The sequence below is a fragment of the Phacochoerus africanus genome, chromosome 4 (genome assembly GCF_016906955.1).
Source record: "Phacochoerus africanus isolate WHEZ1 chromosome 4, ROS_Pafr_v1, whole genome shotgun sequence".
Taxonomy (NCBI): domain Eukaryota; kingdom Metazoa; phylum Chordata; class Mammalia; order Artiodactyla; family Suidae; genus Phacochoerus; species Phacochoerus africanus.
The window spans coordinates 62,948,925-62,976,355 of record NC_062547.1 but is presented as its reverse complement, the minus strand read 5'-3'; the positions used below and the strand labels follow the sequence as shown (position 1 = coordinate 62,976,355).

The 27,431-nt window shown below is 44.0% G+C and overlaps 1 protein-coding gene across 1 annotated transcript; it reads left to right on the top strand.

The window, feature by feature from the left end:
* The first annotated feature begins 5,836 nt into the window (after positions 1–5,836).
* LOC125124236 (cytochrome P450 4F2-like) lies at positions 5,837–20,581 on the top strand. The gene is made up of 12 exons (XM_047774384.1): positions 5,837–6,034; positions 7,876–8,020; positions 11,031–11,084; positions 11,176–11,303; positions 13,408–13,529; positions 14,254–14,557; positions 15,128–15,194; positions 15,349–15,478; positions 19,334–19,467; positions 19,564–19,628; positions 19,815–19,897; positions 20,318–20,581. Exons 1-12 carry the CDS (start codon positions 5,837–5,839, stop codon positions 20,493–20,495), a joined length of 1,608 nt encoding a protein of 535 aa, XP_047630340.1. The 3' UTR covers positions 20,496–20,581.
* The last annotated feature ends 6,850 nt before the right edge of the window (positions 20,582–27,431 follow it).

Here is a 27,431-nt window from a genome sequence, read left to right as displayed (position 1 = left end):
TCCTTTTCAGGTAGTTCCTGTAGGGGCACAGCAGAAACGAATGTGACTAGTATCCATGGAGTTTGATCCTTGGTCTCTCTCAGTGAGTTAAGGATCTGGCATTGCCCTGAGTTGTGGTATAGGTTGCAGTCATGGCTCAGATCCCATGTTGCTGTGGCTGTGGTGTAGGCTGGCAGCTGTAGCTCCAATTTTAATCCCTAGCCTGGGAACTTCCATATCCCCAGGGTGCAGCCCTAAAAAAAATCTATTTCAGCCCAATTCCTTTCTAACACTGATCTAGCCTCTATTTCTATAGTCTGGCCTCCTTCACTTAATGATGCATTTACAATTCATCCCTGTGGCAAGTATCAATAGTTAGTTTCTTTTTATTGTTAACTAATATTCCATAGTATGAAATTGGCCACATTTTCTTTACCCATTGGAGGAGATGTAGATTGTTTTCAGTTTTGTGCTCTTATGATAAAGCTTCTATGAATATTTACTTGTATACAAATTGACATCTGGTAGTGTCAGTTTTCCCCCAGCCATTCTTACAGATGTTCAATGATATATCACTGGGATTTTGGTTCAAGTTTCCTAATGTCTAATGATGTAGAAGATTTTTTCCTGTGTTATTTGCCATATATATATCTTCTTTGGCAAAGTACCTGTTCAAATCTTTTGCCCATTAATTTTCCTGGGATTCCTTACCTTTTAAAAAATTAAAGTATAGTTTTATGCAATCTTATGCCAATTTCTGCTATACAGAAAAATGACTCAGATATTTTAAAAAATATAAAAAATTTAAAAAATATTTTTAAAAATATTTTAACATAGTTTTTATCATGGTCTATCCCAGGAGATTGAATATAGTTTCCTGTGTTATACAGTAGGAACTTGTTGTTTATCTTTCTAAATGTAATAGTTTGTATCAACAAATCCCAAATTCCCAGTCCATCCCTCTCCATCCCACTTCTCCTTGGCAACTACACGGGTCTATTTCTGCTTTGTACAGAGGTTCATTGGTGCCATGTTTTAGATTCCATATATAAATGATATAATATGGTATTTGTCTTTGTCTGACTTACTGCACTTAAGATAGTAATTTCTTTTCTTTCTTTCTTTCTTTCTTTCTTTCTTTCTTTCTTTCTTTCTTTCTTTCTTTCTTTCTTTTTCTTTCTTCTTTCTTTCTTTCTTTCTTTCTTTCTTTCTTTCTTTCTTTCTTTCCTTCTTTCTTTCTTTCTTTCTTTCTTCCTCCCTCCCTTCCTCCCTTCCTCCCTTCCTCCCTTCCTTCCTCCCTTCCTCCCTCCCTCTCTCTCTCTCTCTCTCTCTCTCTCTTTCTTTCTTTCTTTCTTTCTTTCTTTTTTGTCTTTTTAGGGCTGAACCAATAGCATATGGAGGTTCCCAGGTTAGGCTTCAAATTGGAGCTGTAGCTGCTGGCCTATGCCACAGCCACAGCAGCGCCAGATCTGAGCTGTCTGCCACTTACACCATAGCACACGGCAGCACTGGATCCTTAACCCACTGAGTGAGACCAGGGATTGAACCTGTGTCCTCATGGATGCTAGTCAAATTCGTTTCTGCTGATCCACCATGGGAACTCCAGTATGATAATTTCTAGTTGAGCTCATGTTGCTGCAAATGGCATGACTTCATTCTTTTTTATGGCGGTGTAGCGTTCCACTGTATATAGGTAACACATTTTCTTAATCCATTCACCTGTTGAATATTTAGGCTGTTTCCAGGTCTTGCCTATTGTGAATAGTGCTGCAGTGAACACAGGGGTGCATGTATCTTTTTGAATTATAGTTTTTTCCAGATATATACCTAGGAATGGGATTGCTGGTTCATATGGCAGTTCTATATTTAGTTTTCTGAGGAACCTCTGTACTGTCTTCCACAGCAGTTGCACCAAATTTCATTCCCACCAATTTACATTCCCTGGATTGCTTATTGTCTGATTGTTGGATTTTGCCTCTAAGTTTTTTGTCAGGTAGATGATTTGCAAGTCTTTTTTTCCTAGTGGGTGGCTGGTCTTTTCTTTATAGTAGATTTCTTTCACAGAATAACACATTACACTTTTTATAAAGTACAATTGACCATGTTTTGTTTTCATGATAATGCTTATCATGCTTATAGTGTTATATACAAGAACTCTGTCTAACCTAAGGCTATAAAGAGTCTCTCCTATTTTCTTTCTAAAATTGTTACATTTTTACATCATTTATTTCTATGATCCATATTAATTTAAATTTTGTATAAAGTGTGAGGTTTGAGTTGATAATTTTTCTTGCATGTGAATATCCAAATTTTCTAGTACCATTTGTTGAAAAGACTATCCTTAGTGCATTGACTTGTATGTTTCTTAAAAAACATTCTGGACTCTCCATTTTGTTCTGTTGATTTATCTGTCTAGTCTTTGGCCAATATCACATTATCCAAATTCCTGTCATTTTAGAGTATGTCTTAAAAGGGGTATTATCAATCTCTTAACTAAAGTTTTTCTTTTCAGAAAGATTTTGGCTATTCTAAGTTCTTCATACTTTCTTGTTAATTTTATAATTAGCTTATCTAATTCTCTAAAAAGTCCTCCTGGGATCTGATTTAATTTAGGGAGACTTAACATCTTAACAATATTAAGTCTTTCACTCCAAAAGCACTGTTTATCTCTCCATTAATGTGAGTCTTCTTGCATTTTTATTTTTTATTTATTTTTTTATTTTTGTCTTTTTGGCTTTTCTGGGGCCGCTCCCATGGCATATGGAGGTTCCCAGGCTAGGGGTTGAATCGGAGCTGTAGCTGCCGGCCTACACCAGAGCCACAGCAATGTGGGATCCGAGCCGCATCTGTGACCTACACCACAGGTCACAGCAATGCCAGATCCTTAACCCACTGAGCAAGGCCAGGGATCAAACCTGCAACCTCATGGTTCTGGTCGGATTTGTTAACCACTGAGCCACGACTGGAACCCCCTTCCTGCATTTTTTAATGAAAGGTGAAACTGCAGCCAACAGACAGCCCTACATACTTGCACAGAGAAACCAGGCTGATTTTAGGGAGGTGTGTGTGTCCTTATGGTAACAATATAAGAATTGTGCATCTGTTTTGTGTACAAGCTGTGTGCCCCTGATCGTGCCAAATCTTTCTTTTCAAAACTGTGTTTCGGTAATAAAAGTTATAGCATCTCAGTGTGGATGAAATGCATTAGAGACTACAATTCTACTTCCTCCAATTCTACTGTGTTATGTGGCTTCCTCCAGATTTTTTTCCAATGTGTATACAAACATGTGTACACATACACACATATATGTAAGTTTTATTTATCAATGGACTCTTTACCCACATAATATTTTGAAACATACATTCATCTCCTCTCTCTACCTGTATCTTTTTTTTTTTTTTGGCACACCCATGGCATGTGGAGGTTTTAGGCTAGGGATGGAACTGCACCACAGCAGTGACCAGAGCGGTGGCAGTTGCAATGCCAGATCCTTAACCACAAAGCAACTCCCTCTACCTGTGTCTGATAGGATATTTGCAACCCTCTGTGAGGTTTTATCAGCCCATTTTAATGATGTAAAGACTGAGCTCAGAGAGGTGATGGGAAGTGCCCAAGGCTGGTGACTCACAGTGACCACTACCACGGGTCTTACACAGGCTTGCCTGTTGCCTGGCTCTGGATGGGAGTGGAAAGGACCCAGGAAAAGGAGCAGGGTGGTAAATGGCTCCTCTCCTTCCAACACTGGCTGGTGACCTCCCATAAGCCAGGCTTGGGTGATTTGGCAGCTGAGATACTCCTTGTTTGCTGAAAAACCATTGGGGATGCTCCTGAACATCCCCAAAGATGAACAAAAGGTCCCCACCTGAGGCTTCTTGCCTCCAGTGCCGGCTGCCATTCTTTTTCTACCACCTGACCCAGGAATCAGGGGAGCCAGGCCCTTCTGATTGCAGGTCCAGATCCTGCCCTTCTGATTGCAGCAGAGACCTGTGGGGAATTGAGTATTGGTCATGGTTACTGAAAATTCCACATCTGCTTATAGATTCCATATGGGGCCAGAATTTACTGCTCTGGCTGGCCTTCCAAAGGATTAGTTTCATGATCTCACATGCTAGCCCAAGGGTTTTTTTTTTCCCCTTTCTTTTTACTGCCATGCTTGTGGCATATGGAAGTTCCCAGGTCAGGGTTTGAATCAGATCTTCTGCATGCTTATACCAGCCACACCAATATAAGACCCAAATTGAATCTGCAAACTACAGCACAACTAACAGCAATGCTGGATCCTTAACTCACTAAGAAAGGCTAGGGATCGAACTGGCATCCTCACAGAGACCACCTCAGGAAATCCATATGCTAGTAGAAGAGTTGAAGAAAAAAACACACTTGCCTTTTTGTGCAGCTTGTGTTCCACTCAGTTCCTGCTCTTGGCAAGTGTCTTCCTCCCATTCCACCACAACAGGAACTCCTAGATGCAGTTTATGTAGCACACCTAGAGCATAGTAGGTACATTTCTGTATAGCAGCATAGTACGGTTGCTTTTGAGATACCCAGCACACACTAGACACTAATTACTCATGGTTTTCTTCACAGAGTAGGTTTACTTTGTTCAGTGTACTGGCACACAGTAGCACACGTATTTTTGCCAGCCCCTTTCCTTCACTCTCTTGATGTGCCCCATCTTCCTGTGGAATCCTCCTCTGTCCCTGTGTCAGGGTCTCATCCAATATCCCATTTCCCAGATGGGAAGGCTGAGCCCAGAGAGGGTCAGCACAGCCCATAGTCATAGGGAAGATGGGGCAGTACTCCACTCAGGATCTCCCAGCTCTGCCCTCCCCTGTTGGAGCCTGTGCTCTCTTGGCCCCTCCCAACCTTACCACTCGTGGCTCCAGGTGTCCTCTTCTGACTGCGCCCTTAACCCCTGAGTCTGCTGTGGTAATCCCCAGCCAAGCTGGTTTCTCTGTTCCTGCTCCCAGCAGTCTTATCTCAACCCAAGGTCTGGGTTGCTTGGAGGCAGGACTTGAACTCCTGCCAGGGTGTGTGCCCTGGAGGCCAAAGGTTGCTTGCTTCTGGGCTTCCTGATTCTGTGCCAAGAAATGGTGCATGCTGCCCTTCTGGCCCACACATGGAGAGAGGCATGGAGATGTTTTGGGACACAGTTGGCACCTGAACATTCATATTTTACCTGCTGCATCCTGGCCTTGGAAGGGCAGGGGTGGCTATAAACTTTGGGTTCCAGAGTCACCTTTGCCTTCAGCCCAAAAAGCTTCTCACCGCTCACGGGAGGTGCTAAATCTGAGGAGGCAGCACCTGCACCATGTGACTCAGCTGTTTCATCTCTGGAACTAGGGGCCTCGGTTTCTAAGTCTTGGGCAGATGCCAGTTGGGGAGGAGGTAGCTAGGTGTGCAGGGATTGGCTGAGCCACTCAAGCCCCACCTCCACCAGTTCAGAGATAAAGACAGGGAAGAAGACTCCCTAGGAAGAGGACAGAAGTTTCGGGGGATTAAGTGCTCCAGACAGAAGGTGCAGTACTGGTGTTGGCAGGGCTGAGGGTTCTGCTCCAGGGTTGAGAGGGGCCCAGGGCAAACGTCCACTGATTCTGTGCTGGCATTTCTTCATTCTCTTCTCTCTTGCCCTCTCCCTAACTCTCTCTCTTCTTCTACCTCTGGGTATTCCTGGGTCTCTCTCCTCTCTGGAGCCCCTGTCTGCCCATCTCTGAGCCCTTTCTTCCTTAGCACTCACCATCCCTCCTCCTCTTCTTCTTGTTCCTCTCCCTCTACTTATCTCTGCCTCAGAGCTCACCATCACTGTCCCTTTGCTCAGTATCAGGGGCTAACTTTCCACCCTGTCTGCCCTGTAGGATGCTGCAGCTGAGCCTATCCTGGCTGGGACTGGGGCCAGTGGAAGCCTCACCATGGCTACTCCTGCTCCTGGTTGGGGCTTCCTGGCTTCTGGCCCGAGTCCTGGTCTGGACCTGCACCTCCCTTGACAATGTTCGCCGCCTCCAAGGTTTCCCACAGCCTCCAAAACAGAACTGGCTCTTGGGTCACATAGGCCAGGTGAGTGTGGGGAGCAGGTGGGTCTGTGGAATCAGGGTGGATGGACTTTAGGAGTGGAGCTCAGGGGGTGGGCTGGAGTCTGGAACAGCAGAGAATGAGGGAGGCCAAGGAGCCCCCTCTTTCCTCATTCATTCCTCTGATCTGCCATCCCAGGCCTTTCTCATATCCTGTCCTTTCACCCCTAGACTGCTTTGCGGTCCATTTCCTGCTTATTCCACACATTAGCACATATCTGAGGCCATGCTGCACAGAGCTTGGTCCCCTGGTCTCTATGATGGCCTTGAGTTCTCCTCATGGGGGTGCTGTCCAGGATCTGCCCTGAAAGTGCCCATTTCCTTGTGTCACCTCATTCTGTGTTACAGCTTCCCCACAGGATTTAGCTACCTGTCTACAGGTACAGCTACCAACCACCTCCCTTCCTGAGACCTCTTGCTCTTCTCTTACTCCCCTCCCTCCCCACCCCAAGATGTCCGATGGGCCCATTCCTTAATCTGGATAAAGTTGGCCACTCACTTCCCCTTTCAGAAGCCTTCTTAGACCTCCCACCCCCTCACCGGCTTGACATTTTACTTGGCCCTTCTCATGATTAATTAAACAGTAATTATCCAGAGACTTATTAACCATCTCTCCCATTCTGGGGAGCAGATAGTACAGTGCCCAGTCCAGGGCTGGCATACAAAATACATATTTCATGACCCGTGATTAACTTGCCATCACCTTCCTCAGGCAAGGTCAAAGGGATGGGTATCCAGCTCCTCCCATCTCCAAGCACTTCTGAGAGAGGAGCACAGCTTTCCTTTCCTGTCTGGGAGGGGAACAACAACTTGGGGGAGGGTTTACTATTTATTATGGAAAAGTTCAGAACAGGGGCATTCCGAAGCTCACTATGAAGATTTCCTGAGATTCTGGGTCTTGAAATGGCCCCAGTGAGTCTTATAGGTAGCAGGAAACACTACTGCAGTTTTGCCTTCCCCTCAAAGGTCATGAGTGTGAGGGCTGGTTTCATCACTTTTCCTTCCTCCAGCCCCTCATGCTGTGTGACCTTGACTGACCCACTTTCCTTCTCTGGACCATTCTCATCAACTGCTTTGAATCCACACTTCAGGGTCCTTGGGGAGATGAGAGCAAGTCATAAAGGTGAATTTGACTTATGATCACCTGCCTAGAGTACCTGGAAGTATTTGTCAGGCTTGGAGCATCCTGATGGAGAGAATACTTCATCAGGATATGACTGCCCTTTTTCAAATTTTGGGGGACATTGTTCCAGTTTCTTCATCTGTAAATGCACAATTAAGCAGCATTTCCATAGGTTGCAGAGAGGTAGATAGACAGGATGCATTTGCATAGACCCTGGCCAGCAGAGGGTGGTCATGGGTCAGACTTGCTGTACTGATTGATGGGTATTGTTCTGGATGTCCCTTGGGGACTGGAAGGTCTCAGGTCTGCAGACCCTTGAGCATGCAAGGAACTAGAGCCCACATGGACTCAGAACATGAAAGGACGTGGGACCAAATCCCAGGGATAAGTCCTGAGTCCGTCATCCTATCCAAAAACTTCCCCCTTGAGTTTTCCTTCTGTGGTTTCCCCTGGGACTGGAAACCCACTCCTAGGATGAGAAAAATTTGTCTTGTCCAGTCAAGGTCAGCCTTCTTGTGGGCAGAAATTGTGTCTTCTCCCTATATCCCAGGATGCACCCTTGGGATTGTGGAGGCCCCAAACCCACCCTCTCCTAGAGAGAAGAGCAGGAGGAAGGAGATATTTCCTCCATCTTTGCAGAATCCGACACACTGCTCACTGCAGTGTCTCCTTCTGGGGAGTGATGGCTCTTTCCTTGCTTGCAGGTCCCCCCCACGGAGGAGGGCATGACAAAACTCACTCAGATGATGAACACCTACCCCAATGGATTTATGATCTGGATGGGCCCCATCACTCCCATCGTTGTTTTGTGCCATCCTGACTTGATCCGGACTATGGCCAATGCCTCAGGTACCCATGCAGAGCTTGTGGTAGTGGGTGTGGTGGCATATTTAAGGGCTTCCAGCTTCTCCCTGCTACTTCTCTGTGGTCCCCACAGGACCCTGGCCCCTCCTCCCCTCTTCTCTCTCAGCCGTCTTCCTCTTTACTTCTACCAAGACCTGTCTCATTACCTCTTTCCTGCTCCTGCTGCTGTCTGCACCCCAACCTGGAGCCATGAGTGAAGGACAGTCCCATTTTTGAGGAGACAAATGTGGAGAAAGAGATCCCTTCCCTGGTGTGTTCAGAAATTGGCCAGAAGTTGTGGGCTATGGAAACCCAGAGCAGAAGCAAGTTTCTCTGCTAGGGCATGATGGAAGGCTGTCTGAAGGAGGAGTTGCTGGAATTGGGTCTGAAATGATGAGCAGAAGGTTTTTTTGGTCTTTTTTTTCAGAGCTGCACCCATGGAATATGGAAGTTCACAGGGTAGATGTTGAATTGGAGCTATAGGAGCCAGCCTACACTACAGCCACAGCAACTCAGGATCTGAGCCATTCCTGCAACCTACACCACAGCTCATGGCAACACTGGATCCTTATCTGACTGAATGAGGCCAGGGATCAAATGTGTATCCTCACGGATACTAGTCATGTTCATTACCACTGAGCCACAAAGGGAACTCTTTAAGCAGAGATATTGTTATATAGTGGGCATTAATAGCATTCTAGGCCCCCTATTAGGCCTTCCCTCTGTCTCACACACCCTCAAGGCCTAGAATGATGAAGGCTTGTGGCTGGTGGAGGATCTTGGCTACTATTTCCATGACATCCTCTCTGATGGGTCAGCTTCTTTTACACTATCCTGCAGCTCAACCACTTCTTGTTCAGTGCCCTTGTCCTCCAGGCTCCAGTAATCTCCCTAAGGATTAGGGAGATTACTACACCACACAAGTTCCCTTCTCTTGCCCTCCCATTCTCAGACAGACCAGGAAAGCAGAGGAATGGGCAGCATCTGTCAGAGATCTTGGCTCCAACACCAAAATGCTGGATGCCTCTGGGAAGGTTTCTGGTTTTCTCTGTCTGCTGAAGTCTCTTTCAGCTATTAGTGGTGGAAATGCAACCCTGTGTGGTCTAAGAAAGAAAGGGGATTGATTGATTGTCCGGTCCAAGGAATTTTGTCTTCAGGCACAGCTGGATCCAGGTATCAAACAATGTCATCAAAAATCAGTCTTCGTCTTTTAGTTCTTTGTTCATCTGTAATGGCTTCGATATCATCCTGGTAAAGATGAATCCTAGAAGATCAACCCCCATGGAAAAGTGAGCTCATTCACAGGGTGCTGGATTCCTTTTCATTTGCCTTACCTAGGTCATAGGACTGATTCCCGAGTCTCTGAGAATCTGAGTGCACCGTCTTGGCAAGCATAGGGTCATCAGAGCTGTTGTCTGGGGGCTCAGAGTAGTTTGATTGTTAAGAACTCAGGCCCTGGATTCATACAGACCTGGGCTCTCATCTCAGGCTTGCTGTGTGGGAGACTGTGGACAAGTAACTTCATCATCCAGAGCTTTAGTTTCCTTATCTGGAATATGGGAATGGAAGAAAAGTCAGGTGAACATGGTGTTTGGGGTTCAAACAGGGAGAGACTCTTTTCTATCCTTGTAACCAAGGGACCCAAATTGTTGTGTATGGAGGGTGAGGGGAGGTGGTCCAGGAGGAGGCTGAGGACAGAAAGCAGCTGTTGTGGGTAATTCATGGGTCAGGTCTGGATCACTGTCACTCCAGTCCTTCCCTCTGGCAGCCTAGAATAGTGTCAAGTGGGTCTTTTTTGTTCCCCTCCAGATTGAGAGCTCAGAGGAGGGTCTCCTGTATACATAGGACCTGGCCAGCACCTATGGGGATGTGTGCTGCTGGTGGGTGGGACCCTGGCATGAGGTCATCCGCATCTTCCACCCCACCTGCATCAAGCCTGTGCTCTTTGCTCCAGGTAGGCACCCATGGCCGAGGTTGCCTGCTTCCATGGTCTCTGTGCTGCCTCCAGCTGGGCAGGTGACCAGGGTGAAGGCAGAGGGGGTTGTGGCAGAGATGTTCCTGCTTCTCTCTCATGTTGACTCTCACCTGCCTTACCTCTAGTCATGTCTGTGTGATGTCTGTTGTGTGGCCATGTTTGGTCATATTTACATTTCTATCTGGATTCTGGTTATAGCGGGTACATGTTATACCTGGTGACCCTTGATTACATTTACACCTGGCTTTAAATGGAGATGGTCTCTGGGGCTTACCTGTGACCAGAGACATTTGAGTCATGTCATGGTCTGTCTGGTTTTTGTCTGAGATGCCATCAGAAATTGTATTCTTTTTCTGCTGGTCTTGTCTAGGCCATGTTTGGGCTTTTTCTGAGGTTTGGCACTCAGAGTGACTCTGAGAAATGCCTGGGGCCTTATATGAGTCTTGTCTGATACAGACCTTAGGGTGTGTCTGGATCACACCTGATTCATGTCTGTGTATTGAAGTCCTGTCTGAGGTCCACCTGGGGCACACTCAAGTCACATCAGATTGTCTTCAGGTCCATTTCAGAGTGTGCTGTGTCATGTGAAGTTGTGTCATGCATGTTGGGACCTTATCAGGACAAGTCAACTCATGTATTGAGTCTGATGTCTCAGGAGATATCAGAATGCTGGGGCAGACGTGGTGTCTTAGGTCTTTGTAAAGGAATTTTGTACAATGCTTGACTATTCTTGGGGGTTTGGAACATGTTGGACTGTGTAGGAGCCATTTCAAGGCATATTGTGGTCTGCTGTGTCATGTTGGGTGTGTCTAAGCCCATAGAGTTGTGTCCGTGGGCTCTGCCTTTGCTCTGTTCTATGCTGCAGCTTGGTCTGATCTCCCCCATAGCACCCCTCCTCCCAGCTTCCTGTGCTCTTGACCCCATGCCTGCCATACTGGGCTTGGAGGGGGAAATGCAGATTCCGGCTGGAAGCCTCCACCTCCCACAAAAATTCCTCCCCTCTTCATCTCCTTGGCCCCTGATTGTCCTCATTCATGTCAGCTGCCGTCGCACCCAAGGATGTGGTCTTCTATGACTTTCTGAAGCCCTGGCTGGGTGAGTAACTGGGAATGAAGGGGATTGAGGACAACCTTGGGGGCCCAGGGGAAGTGCTGCTCTTGACTACTCCTCATGGCTGTCTCTTCAGGAGATGGGCTCCTGCTGAGTGCTGGTGACAAGTGGAGCAGCCACCGTCGCATGCTGACACCTGCCTTCCACTTCAACATCCTGAAGCCCTACATGAAGATTTTCAATGACAGCGTGAATGTCATGCATGTGAGTTTCTTGAACCCAGAGTCCCACCTGGAGCCTTGGGGATAAGGAGGACTTAGAGGCATGTTGTCTGGAAATCTGGGTGTCTTGAGGCCATTGCTCTTCCTTTCTGAGCCTCAGTTTTCCGGGCTGTATAATGAGGATAATGTGATCCCTGCTTTGTAGGACAGACAAGATGATGTAATGGGATTATGTCTCTGGCCCACAGTAGGTGCTCGGAAAGTATTAGTTTCTACTTTTCCTCACAGAAGCCTTGAAATCTTATGAAACAGTTGATGATGATGATGATGAACACTGTGTAGTAGTTATTCCTGAGTAACAAATCACTTCAAAATAATAAGTGTTTGGTGTTTACAAGTCTGTGAGTGTATTGGCTGGTTCTACTGGATGTGGATGGCATATCTGCAATCAGCTGTGGGTCAGATAGTGTTTGATTGCATTCTCCTGGCCAGCAAGCCCCAAGACTGAAGAAAGAGCCTGGAGTCAGCAACAGAGACATCAGTAGTTTCATGGATAAGGGGATCTTTCATGTCTGAAGCAAGATCCTTGAGTAAAATGCTGCCTCGTGCAGTAGATGGTGAGCAGGATGTGGCCGCAGTCCTTACTAGTAGGGGAGGTGGAGCAAGAGAGAGAAGTTATCAGTTTTAATGGGCATTGGGTTTAGTATACCTCATTGGTTACAAGGAAACCAGTAGAGAAGCTTGCCCCTCACCTCTCATTTGATAAGCTATCATGGTAGAGATATTCTGATCTGAAGATTGGAACAATCACCATCTCAGGTGGAGGCAAGAACATAGGCATTTACTGACTAGGCTCTAAGATTAAGATGAAAGGTCAGTCATGTGAATAGGATGTGAATTGGGTGTAGGTGAAACAGGGACTGGTCCAGCAGGGGAGGCATGGAGAGCAAGAGGAGAGCCCTGTTGGGTAGCCTGACCACAGAGACAGGAAGCTTAGCCCTGCTTGTGTCAGTCCTCTAACAGGTACGGAGCTTGGCTGGCTGTACCTGATCTAGGATGGTCTCAGCTGTGGCAACTGGACTTTCTTTCATGAGATTCTCTCCCTCCAGAAGGCATATCAAGCTTGTTCACATGGAAGGCAAGGTTACAACAGACTGAGGAAACTAAAACGCCCCTTGGGGTCTAGGTTTTGGATGATCACCTCATCATTTTCACAAGCCTATTGGCCAAAGCAAGTCCAAGTCCAGCTCAGAATCAAGAGGTTGATGTAATAGGCTCCACTTTGTAATAGAAGTTGCTGAAAAAAAATCACATTGCATAGGGTTTGGATATATACTTAAGAAACTGAGTAGTTGGAGGTAAGGATTTTGCAAAGAGGCTCACAAGCTGATGGGGGAGCCAGTTACTCTTTTGTAGATTCTGCCAGGAAACATGGTACTCCTGAGTCTGAAGGACAATTCACATCATTTCTCTTGACATAGAAAACAGCATGTGCTTCTTGTTGGTTTGCATTCTTCCTTCAAATCACCAAATACCATGAGGATGACACAGGTGGGCTTCAGTAGATGCCTGTTCATATAGTATGCTGCACTAGAGTAGGGAGGGGTACTCTGTTTAGGGATTCTAGACTTTTATAACCATTAGAAGCAAGCCTGATATTTGTCCATGGGAGCCATAACTTAACTCCTCAAGGTAGTTTGCTGCAAACACAACCCTGAGAAAAGTCTCAGGTAAAGAACCTTAGGGCCTGGAAGGATTTTTTATTTTGGAATAACATGCAGGAAAGTGCAGGGGTACTCAGGGCCCGTGGGAGATTATTTCTCTCAACATAAGGGATATTTTCCTAATTAATTCATAACAATGAAGATACTGAAAGCTAACATTTGTCATGCATTTGCTTTATGTAAGACGTTGACTGAGAATGTAGGAGGCAGAACCAGGATTTAAATACAGATCTCCTCACTCCCAGCCATGGGAGATTCATGTCCTAACAGTAACAGATTTCACTGCCACCCAAGCCTGGTCCTCCTTTGACAGGGGTGCCTGGGCCCAGGGGTGCATCTGGGTGTTTGGGTTTTGGGAGGGGCCTAGGGGAGGCAGTACCCAGCCCCAGCCCCAGCCCCAGCCCTTCCTTCTTCTCTGTTCAGGCCAAGTGGCAGCGTCTGGTCACAGAGGGCCACAACCGTTTGGACATGTTTGAACACATCAGCCTCATGACCCTGGACAGTCTGCAGAAATGTGTCTTCAGCTTTGACAGCAATTGCCAAGAGTGAGTCTTGACCCAGGGCCTGCCTGAGAATATGAGCCATAGACCCAAGGGAGTAGATGTGGGAGGGGAGGACTGGGCAAAGCAATCAGAAGAGTCTTCCTGCAAGAGGTGTGTCAGAGCTGGACATTGAAGGACAGGAAGAGGAAAGAGAAGAATAAATCCTTTCAGGTGGGTAGGTATGTTTGATAAAAGCCAGGAGGCTAGATGAGTAAAGTGGGTGCAAACTTGGAAATAATGTTGGAGGAGTGAGCAGGGTTGTATATTGTAAGAATATTCTGAAGTCATACAAAGAGGATATGAACTTTATTCTAAGCTTTCCAGGGAGCCACGGAAGGTGTTTGAACAGATGAGAGTCTTGGTCAAAGTTGAGTTTGGATATCTAACTTGAGAGAAGTCTAACTGTCATGAAGACACTGGATAAACTTGACATTGTATGTAAGGAGACTAAGGAAGGGGGCTAGACTCATGGACCAGCTGGGAGAGGATAAGTCTGAGCAGTGAGGATAGTTCTAGGAAGGAGAAGGGAGATAGTGGTAAGAGAGAAGGAGAGAAGTGTGATATTTAAGTTGTGCTCTGAGCACGTGGGGCAGGGAGGCAGCTCACAGAGATGGGATGTAAGGAGAGAAGTGTCTGGAAAGTCACTGTGTATCTGTGGGCCATGTGTTCTTGGAGACTCAGTTTCCTGATGGGAATGCTCTTGGCTTTGGGGCTTCAGGTGTTTTAGGTTGTTGATCCCTTTCATACTCTCATCCTGCAGGAAGCCTAGTAAATATATTGCTGCCATCTTGGAGCTCAGTGCCCTTGTAGCAAAACGGCACCAGCAGATCTTCCTGCACAAGGACTTCCTGTACTACCTCACCCCTGATGGGTGGCGCTTCCGTAAGGCCTGCCGCCTAGTGCACGACTTCACAGATGCCGTCATCCAGGAGCGGCGCAACACCCTTCCCACAGAGGGCATTGATGACTTCCTCAAGGCCAAGGCTAAGGCTAAAACTTTGGACTTCATTGATGTGCTCCTGCTGACCAAGGTGGGCTTCTTTGGGATCTGAGATCAGGAGGTAGAATGGACTATGACCTGATCAAAGAACTTGGGCTTGATGCAGAGGGATTAGGAGGCATGGAAGGTGTCTGGGGAAGAGAAAGATGGGTCTGGGATAAGTTCTAGAGATGGATGAGTGGAATGCAGGCTTCAGGGGACTGCTAAGTCTGAAATTGAGAAGGATCTGAGATTTTGCTTCTTCCTAGTATGTGAGGAAATTGGATCAATGCTCAATCTCTAGCTTCTAAGGCCTGTTGCCATTCAATCATTCTGTAACCCAGGTTGCCAGTAATTTTTTTTCTCAAAAATCCCTCATCATGTAGAAACATGTGAATATTTATGGGCCATGAATCCTTTTCACCAGGTACCACATAGGAGGCAAAGAGGTCACGGAGGATGCCTTAGTGGTAGGGCCTCTGGTGATGGTGAGCAAGGGAGGTCTAGGGGTTCAGGAAGGGCTTGGATTCCTGGATGGATGATGGAGCTTCCAGGTTGTCTCAATTTAGGCCCAGGGGTCCTCAGAATTGGTGTGATTCTGGGGATCTTGCTTACTCTCCAGGATGAAGATGGGAAGAGATTGTCAGATGAAGATATCCGAGCTGAAGCTGACACCTTCATGTTTGAGGGTGAGAGTTCCAGTGTGGCACTATAGAGGGTACAAGTAGACCCTGGACCAGTCCATCCCTTCCGTTCCTACCCATGGGCCTTACTGGGAGGATGCTGTCCACCCTCTGGTGCTGAAGTAGCCCAGAGACCTAAGCCTGTCTTGCTGCTTCTCAGGCCATGACACCACAGCCAGTGGCCTCTCCTGGGTCCTGTACAACCTGGCAAAGCACCCAGAATACCAGGAGCGCTGCCGGCAGGAGGTGCATGAGCTCCTGAGGGACCGTGAGCCTAAAGAGATTGAATGGTGAGTGCAGGTCCTCAATGGCATTTTGCTAAGCCCCTCTCATTGGCTCTGCTTCTCAACTGGGGAACAGAGAAAATCTTTTTGTTGACTCTGTCATTATTGCTAATGGTAATAGGAGAAGAGCCTGGAGGGAAGATCTGGTACCCAGCATGGATGGCTGGGGAGTTTGTAGTCTTTTGGGATAGAAACACCTGTACTTCTGAGAGAATTAGTGACAAAGCGTGATGGCATGTGATACCACTTGGCACATTTTCAGTAAGTGAACTTCTCCTCCACTCCCTTGCTTTCTCTCCCAAATAACATGATTTCAAACATCTCCATTCCCTGAATGTTTTCTCATTTCCTTCCCCCTAATTCCTCATATTATTTAGTCCAAGATTCACAGCAAACACCTAGGGATTAAAGTCATTCAGCTCCTTTCCAGGAACACCTGCATCTATATCCGGTTCCCATTCAACAACTGCTACACTGCCTCCCTCTCCCAAATTCTGTGCTATTCCAATTCTTTCCAGTCTCTTTCTGTGTCCTGGAGACTCACAAATGACCCAGCCTTTGCCTTCTAGGAGTTTTCAGTCTGGTGGATAAATAGTCCCATGTCAGGACACCACCAGGACATGGGCAGGCCTGGGGTTTAGAGAAAGAGTGGTAAAGAGTGGTAAAGTCAAAATAGATATTTGGGTGTATTTGAGGTTAGGGTGAGAAGGCAGTTGGGCACAAATAGGAGGAAAAAGGCGGGAGACAGAGAGGACAAAGGACAGGAGGAGATTGACTTTAATATATGATTGAGGAGTTCCCGTCATGGCGCAATGGTTAACGAATCCGACTAGGAACCATGAGGTTGTGGGTTCGGTCCCTGCCCTTGCTCAGTGGGTTAACGATCCGGCGTTGCAGTGAGCTGTGGTGTAGGTTGCAGACGCGGCTCTGGCGTAGGCCGGTGGCTACAGCTCCGATTCAACCCCTAGCCTGGGAACCTCCATATGCCGTGGGAGCGGCCCAAGAAATAGCAACAACAACAACAACAACAACAACAACAACAAAGACAAAAAAAATATATATGATTGACTTGTGGAAAACAGTTTAATTGATAATTTAGCATATGCTATCCAAGAGTGTGGAATGGATATCTAATTTTAAAAAAATTTTTTATTGTTATTTCCCAATACAAATTTTTTTCTACTGTACAACAGGGTGACCCAGTTACACTTAGATGTATTCATTCTTTTTTTCTCATATTATCACACTCCTTCATAAGTGACCAGACAGTTCTCAGTGCTACAGGGCAGGATCTCATTGCTAATCCACTCCAAAAGCAATAGTTTGCATCAATTAACCCAAGTTCCAAATCCATTCCACTCCGTCCACCTCGTCCTAGGCAACCACAAGTCCAAGTCCATGATTTTCTTTTTTGTGGAAATGTTCATTTGTGCTGTATATTAGATTCCAGATATAAGTGATATCATATAGTATTTGTCTTTCTCTTTCTGACTTACTTCACTCAGGATGAGCATCTCTAGTTCCATCCATGTTGCTGCAAATGGCATTATTTCATTCTTTTTTATGGCTGAATAGTATTCCATTGTGTATATATACCACTTCTTTCTATTCCAATCATCTACTAATGGACATTTGGGTGGTTTCCATGTCTTAGCTATTGTGAATAGAGCTGCAGTGAACATGTGGGTGCATGTGTCTTTTTTAAGGAAAGTTTTGTACTGATGTATGCCCAAGAGTGGGATTGCTGGGTCATATGTAGTTCTATGTATAGATTTCTAAGGTATCTCCATACTGATCTTCCTAGTGGTTGTACCAGCTTACATTCCCACCAACAGTGCAGGAGGGTTCCCTTTTCCCCACAACCCCTCCAGCACTTGGTATTTGTGGATTTGTTAATGATGGCCATTCTGACTGGTGTGAGGTGGTATCTTGTGGTAGTTTTGATTTGCATTTCTCTAATCGTCAGGGATATTGAGCGTTTTTTCATGTGCTTGTTGGCCATCTGCATATCTTCCTTGGAGAAATGTCTATTCAGGTCTTTCGCCCATGTTTCCATTGGGTTGTTGGCCTTTTTGCTGTTGAGCTGTATAAGTTGCTTGTATATTCTAGAGATCAAGGTCCTGTCAGTTGCATCACTTGAAACTATTTTCTCCCATTCTGTAAGTTGCCTTTTTGGTTTCCTTTGCTGTGCAAAACCTTGTCGGTTTGATTAGGTCCCATTGATTTTTATTTTTGCTCTTATTTCTGTTGCCTTGGGAGACTGACCTGAGAAAATATTCATAAGGTTGATGTTGGAGAATATTTTGCTTACATTCTCTTCCAGGAGTTTGATGGTGTCTTGTCTTATATTGAAGTCTTTCAGCCATTTTGAGTTTATTTTCATGCGTTGTGGGAGGGTGTGTTCTAGTTTCATTGCTTTGCATGCAGCTGTCCAGGTTTCCCAGCAATGCTTGCTGAAGAGACCCCTTTTTTCCCCACTTTATGTTCTTGCCTCCCTTGTCAAAGATTAATTGACCATAGGTGTCAGGGTTTCTTTCTGTGTTTTTCTATTTTGTTCCATTGGACTATATGTCTGTTTTGGTACTAGTACCACCCTGTCTTGATGACTGTGGCTTTGTAATATTGCTTGAGGTCTGGAAGAGTTATGCCTCCTGCTTGGTTTTTGTTTCTCAGGATTGCTTGGGCAATTCTGGGCCTTTTGAAATTCCATGTGAATTTTTGGACGGTTTGTGGTAGTTCTGTGAAAAACGTCATGGGTCATTTGATAGGGATTGCATTGACTCTGTAGATTTCTTTGGGCAGTATGGCCATTTTTACAGTATTAATTTTTCCAACCCAGGAGCATGGAAAAAGTTAATTCAAACTACTCATGTCTTTTAAGAAAATAACATCCTCATGAATCAAAAATTTAAAATAAGAAATAAGGAGTCTCAGAGCCTCTAGAGGAAGTCATGGGAATTACTTTATACCTCCAGGGGAAGCCCCTATTCTTGACACAAGTCCCAGGAGACATACAACTAATACACACCTAATACACTGTTACATAAAAAAGATACAGCGCTGTATCTAGCATATAGTATGCTATATATATTTTTTAATGCAAAAAGAACCTCTGGAAAGATACATAAAAATAATCACTAGGCAAGCTGTGAGGAGGGGAAATGAGTGATGTTGGGCCATAGAGATAGTATTTTTTAGTTTTCCAATCTTGAACTAGTTAACTGTTATCAGCTATTAAGAATTTAAATCACCCCCCAAAAAGAAGGGGACTTTTAAAAAAATTAGCTCCCTTACTGGATCTTATTTTCAATGTTTATAAAACTTTCCCAGTGAATTCTCTTGTTTTCAAAACAAGTATAAAATCACTATCTGCCAAAAATGACACATTTACCCCCACAATTCAAATGACATTACTCTCCTTTTCCCTCTCTCTAATTGCATTAGCTAGTTATCTCTAGTGCCCTAATAAATAAGAGTAAACATTGACTCTATTTTTTTTAACCCTTTGCCTTTCGATGTTGCTATCCTGCCATAAAGAATATTTTATTTTTATACAAATTTGTAAACTTTTTATGGTTGGCTTTTGGGTGTAGTGTTCTGCTCAGAAAAGTGTTTAAAAATACCTGGTTAAATTTTGTCTGGTGCTTGTGTTGTTGCTTTTCTTTACATCTTTTTAAGAACCATTTTATTGAGATATGATGGATAAAGAAAAAGCTGTGTTGATGTGCATGACTTAAGGAGTTTGGAGATATTTGATCTATGTTTTCATTACAGGGAGAGAGGGTCTTATGGGTAAGAGGAGGGTTGGGTGTGTGTGTATGTGTTTTTACTCCCTGGATAATTGTTATGGGGTTTCCTCAGGGATGACCTGGCACAGCTGCCCTTCCTGACCATGTGCATCAAGGAGAGTCTGCGGTTGCATCCTCCAGTCACTGTCATCTCCCGTCGCTGTACCCAGGACATTGTGCTCCCAGATGGCCGGATCATCCCCAAAGGTGCCCAATATGAGCAGGGGAGGAGGTTCCTGATCAGGAAGAGGGGCTGAACAGGCAAGGAGGAACTAGTCCTGACTGGCCCCTCCTCTCCCACAGGTGTTATCTGCCTCATCAGTATTTTTGGGACCCACCACAACCCATTGGTGTGGCAAGATCCTGAGGTGCTGCTTCCCCACCCCTCCAACCCTTATCATTGTCCACTCCCTTTGGAGAACCCAGGGGAGGGTGTGGGGTTCTGACTTGACAAACCGCACTTCACCTTCCCCCACTATATACACCTCTGCCTCGCCAAGACAGGTTGTCTTGGCAGATCCCATCCTTTAACACTGTCTTGGCCTTATCCCCAGGTCTATGATCCATTCCGCTTCGACCCAGAAAACATCAAGGGGAGGTCACCTCTGGCTTTCATCCCTTTTTCAGCGGGGCCCAGGTAAAGGTAGCAGGCATCTGAGGTGGGGATGGGGTAATGGAAGTGGGGATAGGGTAGTAGGGTTCAGATGTTAGGGACTCGGATTCTGAGCATGACTGTGGGGGCAGAGAAGGGAGAAAATTGAAGACGGTCAGAGGTCTGGCTGCCCTCCCTCTTCTCTTCCAGAGGTTATGAGTGAGGGTCTGGGGAATGAGGATGGGCCCAAGGAGTGGTCCGCAGTAACTTGAGAACATGTTTATCTGTCTGCTGGTCAGAGTTTGGGACTGGAGTCTGGTCGAGGCTCTGGGGATATGCAAGGCCACCTGGGGGACCCAGGCAGGATCTCTGTGGGTGGCTATGAGAGTTGTAGGCCAGACTCGGAGTGCGGTGGGGCCGGGGAGAGAGTCCTGGGCTCAGTCCTACCCCAACTCCCTCCTGCAGGAACTGCATTGGGCAGACATTCGCTATGACAGAGATGAAAGTGGTCCTGGCTCTCACACTACTGCGCTTCCGTGTTCTGCCGGTGGAGGAAGAGCCGCGCAGGAAGCCAGAGCTGATTCTGCGCGCGGAGGGCGGACTTTGGCTGCGGGTGGAGCCGCTGACCGCAAGCCCTCAGTGAGGCATTTCCTCCAGGCCTGGGACTCAGTCCAAACCATCCCCATACCAGCTCAGATTCCCAGCAATAAAACTGTGTTGTCACTTTTAGCCCGTCTCGCCTACAACCAGCAGGGGGCACTTGGGGTTTGTGAGGATCCAGGGGTGGGTGTGGCTGAGTGGAGGCTGGACTTATGGTCTGGGGTCAAGACCCTGCCTCTTTAGCTGACCACAGGACTTTATACTGATGGTCAGGTTCTCCCAGAGTCCAGGCATGGCAATAGGGAGACGCAGGAGCTCTTAGAGCAGGAGAAGACCAGGGTTAGGGATGGACTTAAGAGGTTGGGGGTGCTTTTCCATGTATATTGGCATCTGGGAGAAAAATGCAGTAAAACTGTAGTTACTCCAATGAACAGAGAGGAGATAGAACAAAGACAGGCATACTAAAACCCTGGCCACCTCAGATAAAGTCTCTCTAAATACAGCAACTGGGAAGGGGTTTTCAGTCTGCCAGTCCTCCATCCATATAACCCTCCCCTCGTCAGCCCTCAGGCTGACAGCCTTCCCCCATCTTCATCATCTTGCATCAGAGTGGTATGTTTGAAACAAATGATGAACCCATATTGACATATCATTATCACTCAAAACCCAGAGTTTACATTAGGTTTCACTCTTGGTATTGTGTCTTCTATGAATTTTGACAAATAATGAGATGAATTCATTATTATAATACCATACAGAATGTTTCACTGTCCTCAAAATTCCCTGTGACTGGAATGCCCTTTCTTCTGCTCTCAGCCAAGAGGACTCCTGTTTAGCCTTATAAAACCGAGAAAACATTTCTTCTTCCACATTATCCTTTAGTGACCAGCAGATGTCTCCCTCACAGCCTTTCATATTGTGCTGTGGCTGCTGTACCATGGATGTGGGACTTGGTATGGTTAACCTCTGTGACCCTACAGACTATAACAGTGCTGGACATACAGTAATGACACAATATATGCCTCTTATATGGAGTTCAATGGCAGATCCTCTCCTATTTGTCCAGAGTACATACTCTCGAGCCTGGTGCTGAATGTTTTATACCAACACCTATATATACAGATTTTCTTTTTTTTTAAATTATACTTGATTTACAATGTTGTACCAATTTCTGATTTACAGAAGAGTTACCCAGTTATTCATATATATATATATATATTTTAAAATATTACTAATAATTCTAATGAGTGTGAAGTGATATCTAATTGTGGTTTTGATTTGTATTTTCCTGGTGACTAATGATGCTGAACATCTTTTCTCATTTTTAGAATTGAAGTATAGTTGATTTATAATGTTGTGCCAATTTCTGCTGCATAGAAGTCATACATATATAGACATTCTTTTCCTCACATCATCCCCATAATGTTCTATTTCAAGAGATTGGATATAATTCCCTGTGCTATACAGTAGGACCTCATTGCCCATCCATTCTAAATGTAATAGTTTGCATCTACTAACCCCAAACTCCCAGTCCATGCCACTCCCTCCCCCTTCCCCCTTGACAACCACAAGTTTGTTCTCTATGTCTGTGAATCTGTTTCAGTTTTGTATATAGGATCACTTGTGCCATATTTTAGATTCCACATATAAATGATATCAGATGGTGTTTGTCTTTCTCTTTCTGACTGACTTCACTTAGTATGAGAATCTCTAGGTGCATACATGTTACTGCAAATAGCATTATTTTGTTCTTTTTAATGGTTGAGTAGTATTCTATTGTGTATATGTACCACATCTTCTTAATCCATGCATCTCTCTGTGGACATTTAGGTTGTTTCCATGTCTTGGCTATTGTGAGTAGTTCTGCTGTGAATATACGGGTGCATCAGATTTTCTGATGGCATGGTAAGTGGCATGTGCTGTGTTCTTAAGAGATAGCTAATCATGAGAACAAACCTGGCCGGTAAGGACTGTTATTACCCCCAGCCAGAAGATGAAGAAATTGAGATTTAGAAGTCTGAGTAATTTCCCCCAGAGATCAATGGCATGTTAGTGGTGGAGCAAGCCCAGTAGGCAGTAGGCTGCACAAGACCTCACACCAACAGGGAGCTATCACTGCCCATGCCCAGGCCATCAGTGAGTCAAGAATCTCTGAGCAGGAGTGGTTTTATCCACCCTCATGTGCTAGGTCCTGTGTATATTTGAATGCTTTGACCACACGTTCCCTGCATAATCCAGTGCAGACCCTTCATCCTGCCTTTTGTAATAGACATTCACTGTCTTGATATGGATTGCTGCTCACTGCTCATGGGTGATCAATTTCCTCCCCCTTGGTAAATGCCCTCTAATAATACTCTTAGTTACTATTTATCCAGTGCTCAATCAATCATCACAATGTGCTCTTATATCTTTGTTGACTATGAGAGGCACCTGCCTTTGCTGTCTCTATTTCATGGATGAAGGTGCTGAGTGTCATAGGAGCTGAGTGTCATAGTTGACCATAACTTGACTGACCACATAGGCCATAGTAATTGTGGAAATGGAAGTCTAGGAAGAACTTTTTGTCTGGGTACTCAACGGCTATATTGGACAATGTTACCACCTGTCTCTTGCGCCCACTATATCTTAGTTCTTTTCGTGGACCACCCGTTTACGGCATGTGGGCCCAGTTCTACCTGTAGTCCCACATATTTCTTGACTGAATCTGCCTTATTCCTATGCATAATTTCCTCAATACAAATAAAGATGACTATTACTGGACTGGCCTCAAGAAACATTACTCAAAAGGTGTCTACAAGTGGTAAGATAAATTGGCCCTCATCTTTACATGAGACCCTATTTGAGAACTCAAATCACCTCTACATTAGTCAGCACCTACCCCTGAAACTTGGGAAAGCCTTTCCAATATACACTTTCTCAATCGCCTCAAGGGTCCAATTTTGGCATGAACCAAACTGTCTGTCTTATCTCCTGTTGACATGCTTACCATTATTTTGTTAGTTGCAAATATATGTGAGTGTGTCTAAATTATGGATTAAATAACATTAAACAAGTTATTTTTTTAACCACAGGAAGTCGCATAACCTTTAATATGTTAAGAAGAATTGTGCATATTCTGGAGAGAAATAGACAATGTGTCCTTTGTCAAACTTAGTGATATCCAGAGTCTTCTGGACATATCTGGAGCCTCTAGCATCTCACAGACTGGAAGATCACATCCTAATCCTCAGTCTGTCATTAAATAACCCTCAGATTCAGGTCATCATCTACCTTTGAACACTTTCTTGACTTTCACTTCCTTTACCAAAACATTGCCACAAGCCCCCTAGACCACTCTTTTTAAATTGACATTAGTTGATTTACAATGTTGTGTTAGTTTCAAGTGTATAGCAGTGATTCAGCCCTATCTATCTATCTATCTATCTATCTATCTATCTATCTATCTATCTATCTATCATCTATCTATCCACCTACCATCTATCATCTTTATTAGATTCTTTTCCCATATAGGTTGTTACAAAATATTGACCGCAGTTCCCTGTGCTATACAGTATATCTTCGTTGGTTATCTATTTTACATATAATAGTGTGTAGAGTTACTCCCAAATTACTAATTTATCCCTCTCCTCCACCTTTCCCCTTTGGTAACCATAAGTTTGTGTTCTATGTCTGTGAGTCTGTTTATGCTTTGTAAATAAATCCATTTGTATCATATTGTTTTTTTGTCTTTTTGCCATTTATTGGGCCGCTCCCGTTGCATATGGAGGTTCCCAGGCTAGGGGTCAAATTGGAGCTGTAGCCACCGGCCTACACCACAGTGACAGCAATGAGGGATCCAAGCCACGTCTGCAACCCACACCACAGCTCACAGCAACGCCGGATCGTTAACCCACTGAGCAAGGCCAGGGACCAACCTGCAACCTCATGGTTCTTAGTTAGATTCGTTAACCACTGCATCACGATGGGAACTCCCATTTGTATCATATTTTTAGATTCCACATATAAGTGATATCATATGATATTTGTCTTTCTCTGTCTGGCTTACTTCAGTTAGTATGATAATCTAATGTTCATCCATATTGATGCAAATGGCATTAGTTCATTCTTTTTTATGGTTAATATTCTATTAAATATAGGTCCCACATCTTCTTTATCCATTCCTTTGTTGATGGACATTTGGGTTACTTCCATGTCTCAGTATTGTAAATAGTGTTGTCATGAACTTTAGGGAGCATGCATCTTTTCTTTTCTTTTTTTTTTCTTTTTAGGGCTACATTTGTAGCATGTGGAAGTTCCCAGGGGTTCATAGGGGTTGAGTTGGAGCTGCAGCTGCTGGCCTACACCACAGCAACATGGGATCCAAGTCGCGTCTGCCACCTACACCACTCATGGCAACACCAGGTCCTTAACCCACTGAGCAAGGCCAGGAATCGAACCCACATCTTCATGGATACTAGTAGGATTTATTACCGCTGAGCCACAGCAGGAATTCTGTATCTTTTCAAATTATGGTTTTCTCTGGATAGATGCCCAGAAGTGGGATTGCTGGGTCATATTGGAGTTCTATTTTTAGTTTTTTAGGGAACCTCCATATTGTTCTCCATAGTGGTTGCACCAGCTTACCTTCCCACCAACAATGTAGGAGGGTTCCTTTTTTTCCCCACACTCTTTCTAGCATTTATTGTTTGTACACATTTTGATGATGGACATTCTTACTGGTGTGAGGTGATAACTCATGGTAGTTTTGACTTGCATTTCTCTAATAATTAATGATAATGAACATTTTTTTCATGTACTTTTTGGCCTTCTGTCTGTGTTCTTTGGAGAAATGTCTATTTAGATCTTCTACCCATTCTTTTTTTTTTATTGGGTTTCATTTTTTTAAAAATAAGACTGCTTAAGATATTTGTATATTTTGGAGATTTATCTCTTGTGGGTAACTTCATTTGCAAAGGTTTTTCTCCCATTCTATGGGTTGTATTTTCACTTTTTTAAAGGCACAAACTTGCAACAAGTGGTAAATATGCCATAGATACCTAATGCTCAGTATAATAAATATACACAACAATATTGTACTACAATCATAAAATTTGATAAAAGGTTAAAATTGAATTAATATAATTTTGTACTATAGTTTGGAGTCGGAGATCCTGATTCCTCCATCTCTGCTTTTCTTTTTCAAGATTGCTTTGGCTAAAAAAGAAAAATGGAACTGAAGGAATGAGCCTCCCCAATTTCACACTACGCTACTAAGCTACAGTAATTAAAGTAGTGTAATATTGGCACAACAAAAAAACCCAGAAACATAGATAAATGGAACAGGATAGAAAACCCATGCACCTATGGTCAACTAGTCTATGACAAAGGAGGTAAGAATATGCAATGGAAAAAAGACAGTATCTTCAATAAGTGGTGCTAGAAAACTGGACAATTACATGTAAAATAATAAAATTAAAACATTCTCAGTTGACAGAACACAGTAAACCAACCATAATGGAAAAAACAAAAATCATTAAAAAATAAAACATTCTCTAACACCGTACACAAAACTAAAGTCAAGATGAATTAAAGACCTAAATGTAAGGCTAGGTACTACGAAATTCCTAGAAGAAAATATAGGCAGAACACTTTTTGACATAAATCACAGCAATGTCTTTTTGGATCCACCTCCTAGAGTAATGAAATAAAAACAAAAATAAACAAATGGGACTTCATTAAGCTTAAAAGCTTTTGCATAGCAAAAGAAACCATAAAAAAAGACAAGTCACAGAATGAGAGAAAACCTTTGTAAATGAAGAGATCAGCAAGGGATTAATCTCTAAAATATACTAAGAGCTCACACAGCACAATATAAAAAAACTAACTCGATCAAAAGATGGTCAGAAGATATAAACATGTATTTCTCCAATAAGACAGACAGATGGTTAAAAAGCACAGGAAAAGATGCTCATTGTCACTAATTATTAGATAAATGCAAATCAAAACTACAATGAAGGATCACCTCACACCAGTAAGAATGACTATTATCAAAATGTGTACAGACAATAAATGCTGGAGAGGGTGTGGAGAAAGGGGATCCTCCTAAACTGCTTTTGGTGGGAATGTAAGCTGGTGCAACCACTATGGAGAACAGTATGGAAGTTCCTTAAAAAACTAAAACTAAGAACTCCCCTATGATCCAGGAATCCCACTCCTGGGTGTCTATCCAGAGAAAAGCATAATTTGAAAGGATACATGCACCCCAAAATTCATTGCATCACTGTTTATAAAAGCCAAGACATGGAAGAACCTATGTGTTCATCAACAGAGGAGTGGATAAAGCAGATGTGTTACATATATACAATGGAATATTACTCAGCCATAAAAGGAGATAATGCCATTTTCGGCAACATGGATGGACCTAGAGATTCTAAGTGAAGTAAGTCAGACAGAGAAAGATAAATATTACATGATATTGCTTATATGTGGAATCTAAAATAAGTTGTACAAACGTCTGTATAAAACACTAATAGACCCACAGACATAGAATACAAATTTATGGTTTCCTAAGAGGAAGGAGTGTGTGGGGGGGATAAATTTGGAGTTTGAGATTTATACCTACATACTACTATGTATAAAATAGATAACCAATAATGATCTACTGTATAGCGCAAAGAACTGTACTCAATATTTTGTAATAACCTATAAGGGAAAAGAAACTGAAAAATAATATATATATATATATGTATATATATATATATCTGAATAACTTTTCTGTACACTTGAAATTTACAGATATACACATATATAAAAAGATATATACATATGTATCTATGTATCTGAATCGCTTTTCTGTGCACTTGAAACTAACACATAGTAAATCAACTATACTTCAAAAAAAAGTGAGGTTTCTTTTACTCATTTTCACAACACCCCACAACTCAGTAAATTTAGGTATGGCTATTACTCTATGTGCAAGAACAATATGGGCAGGAGAGCC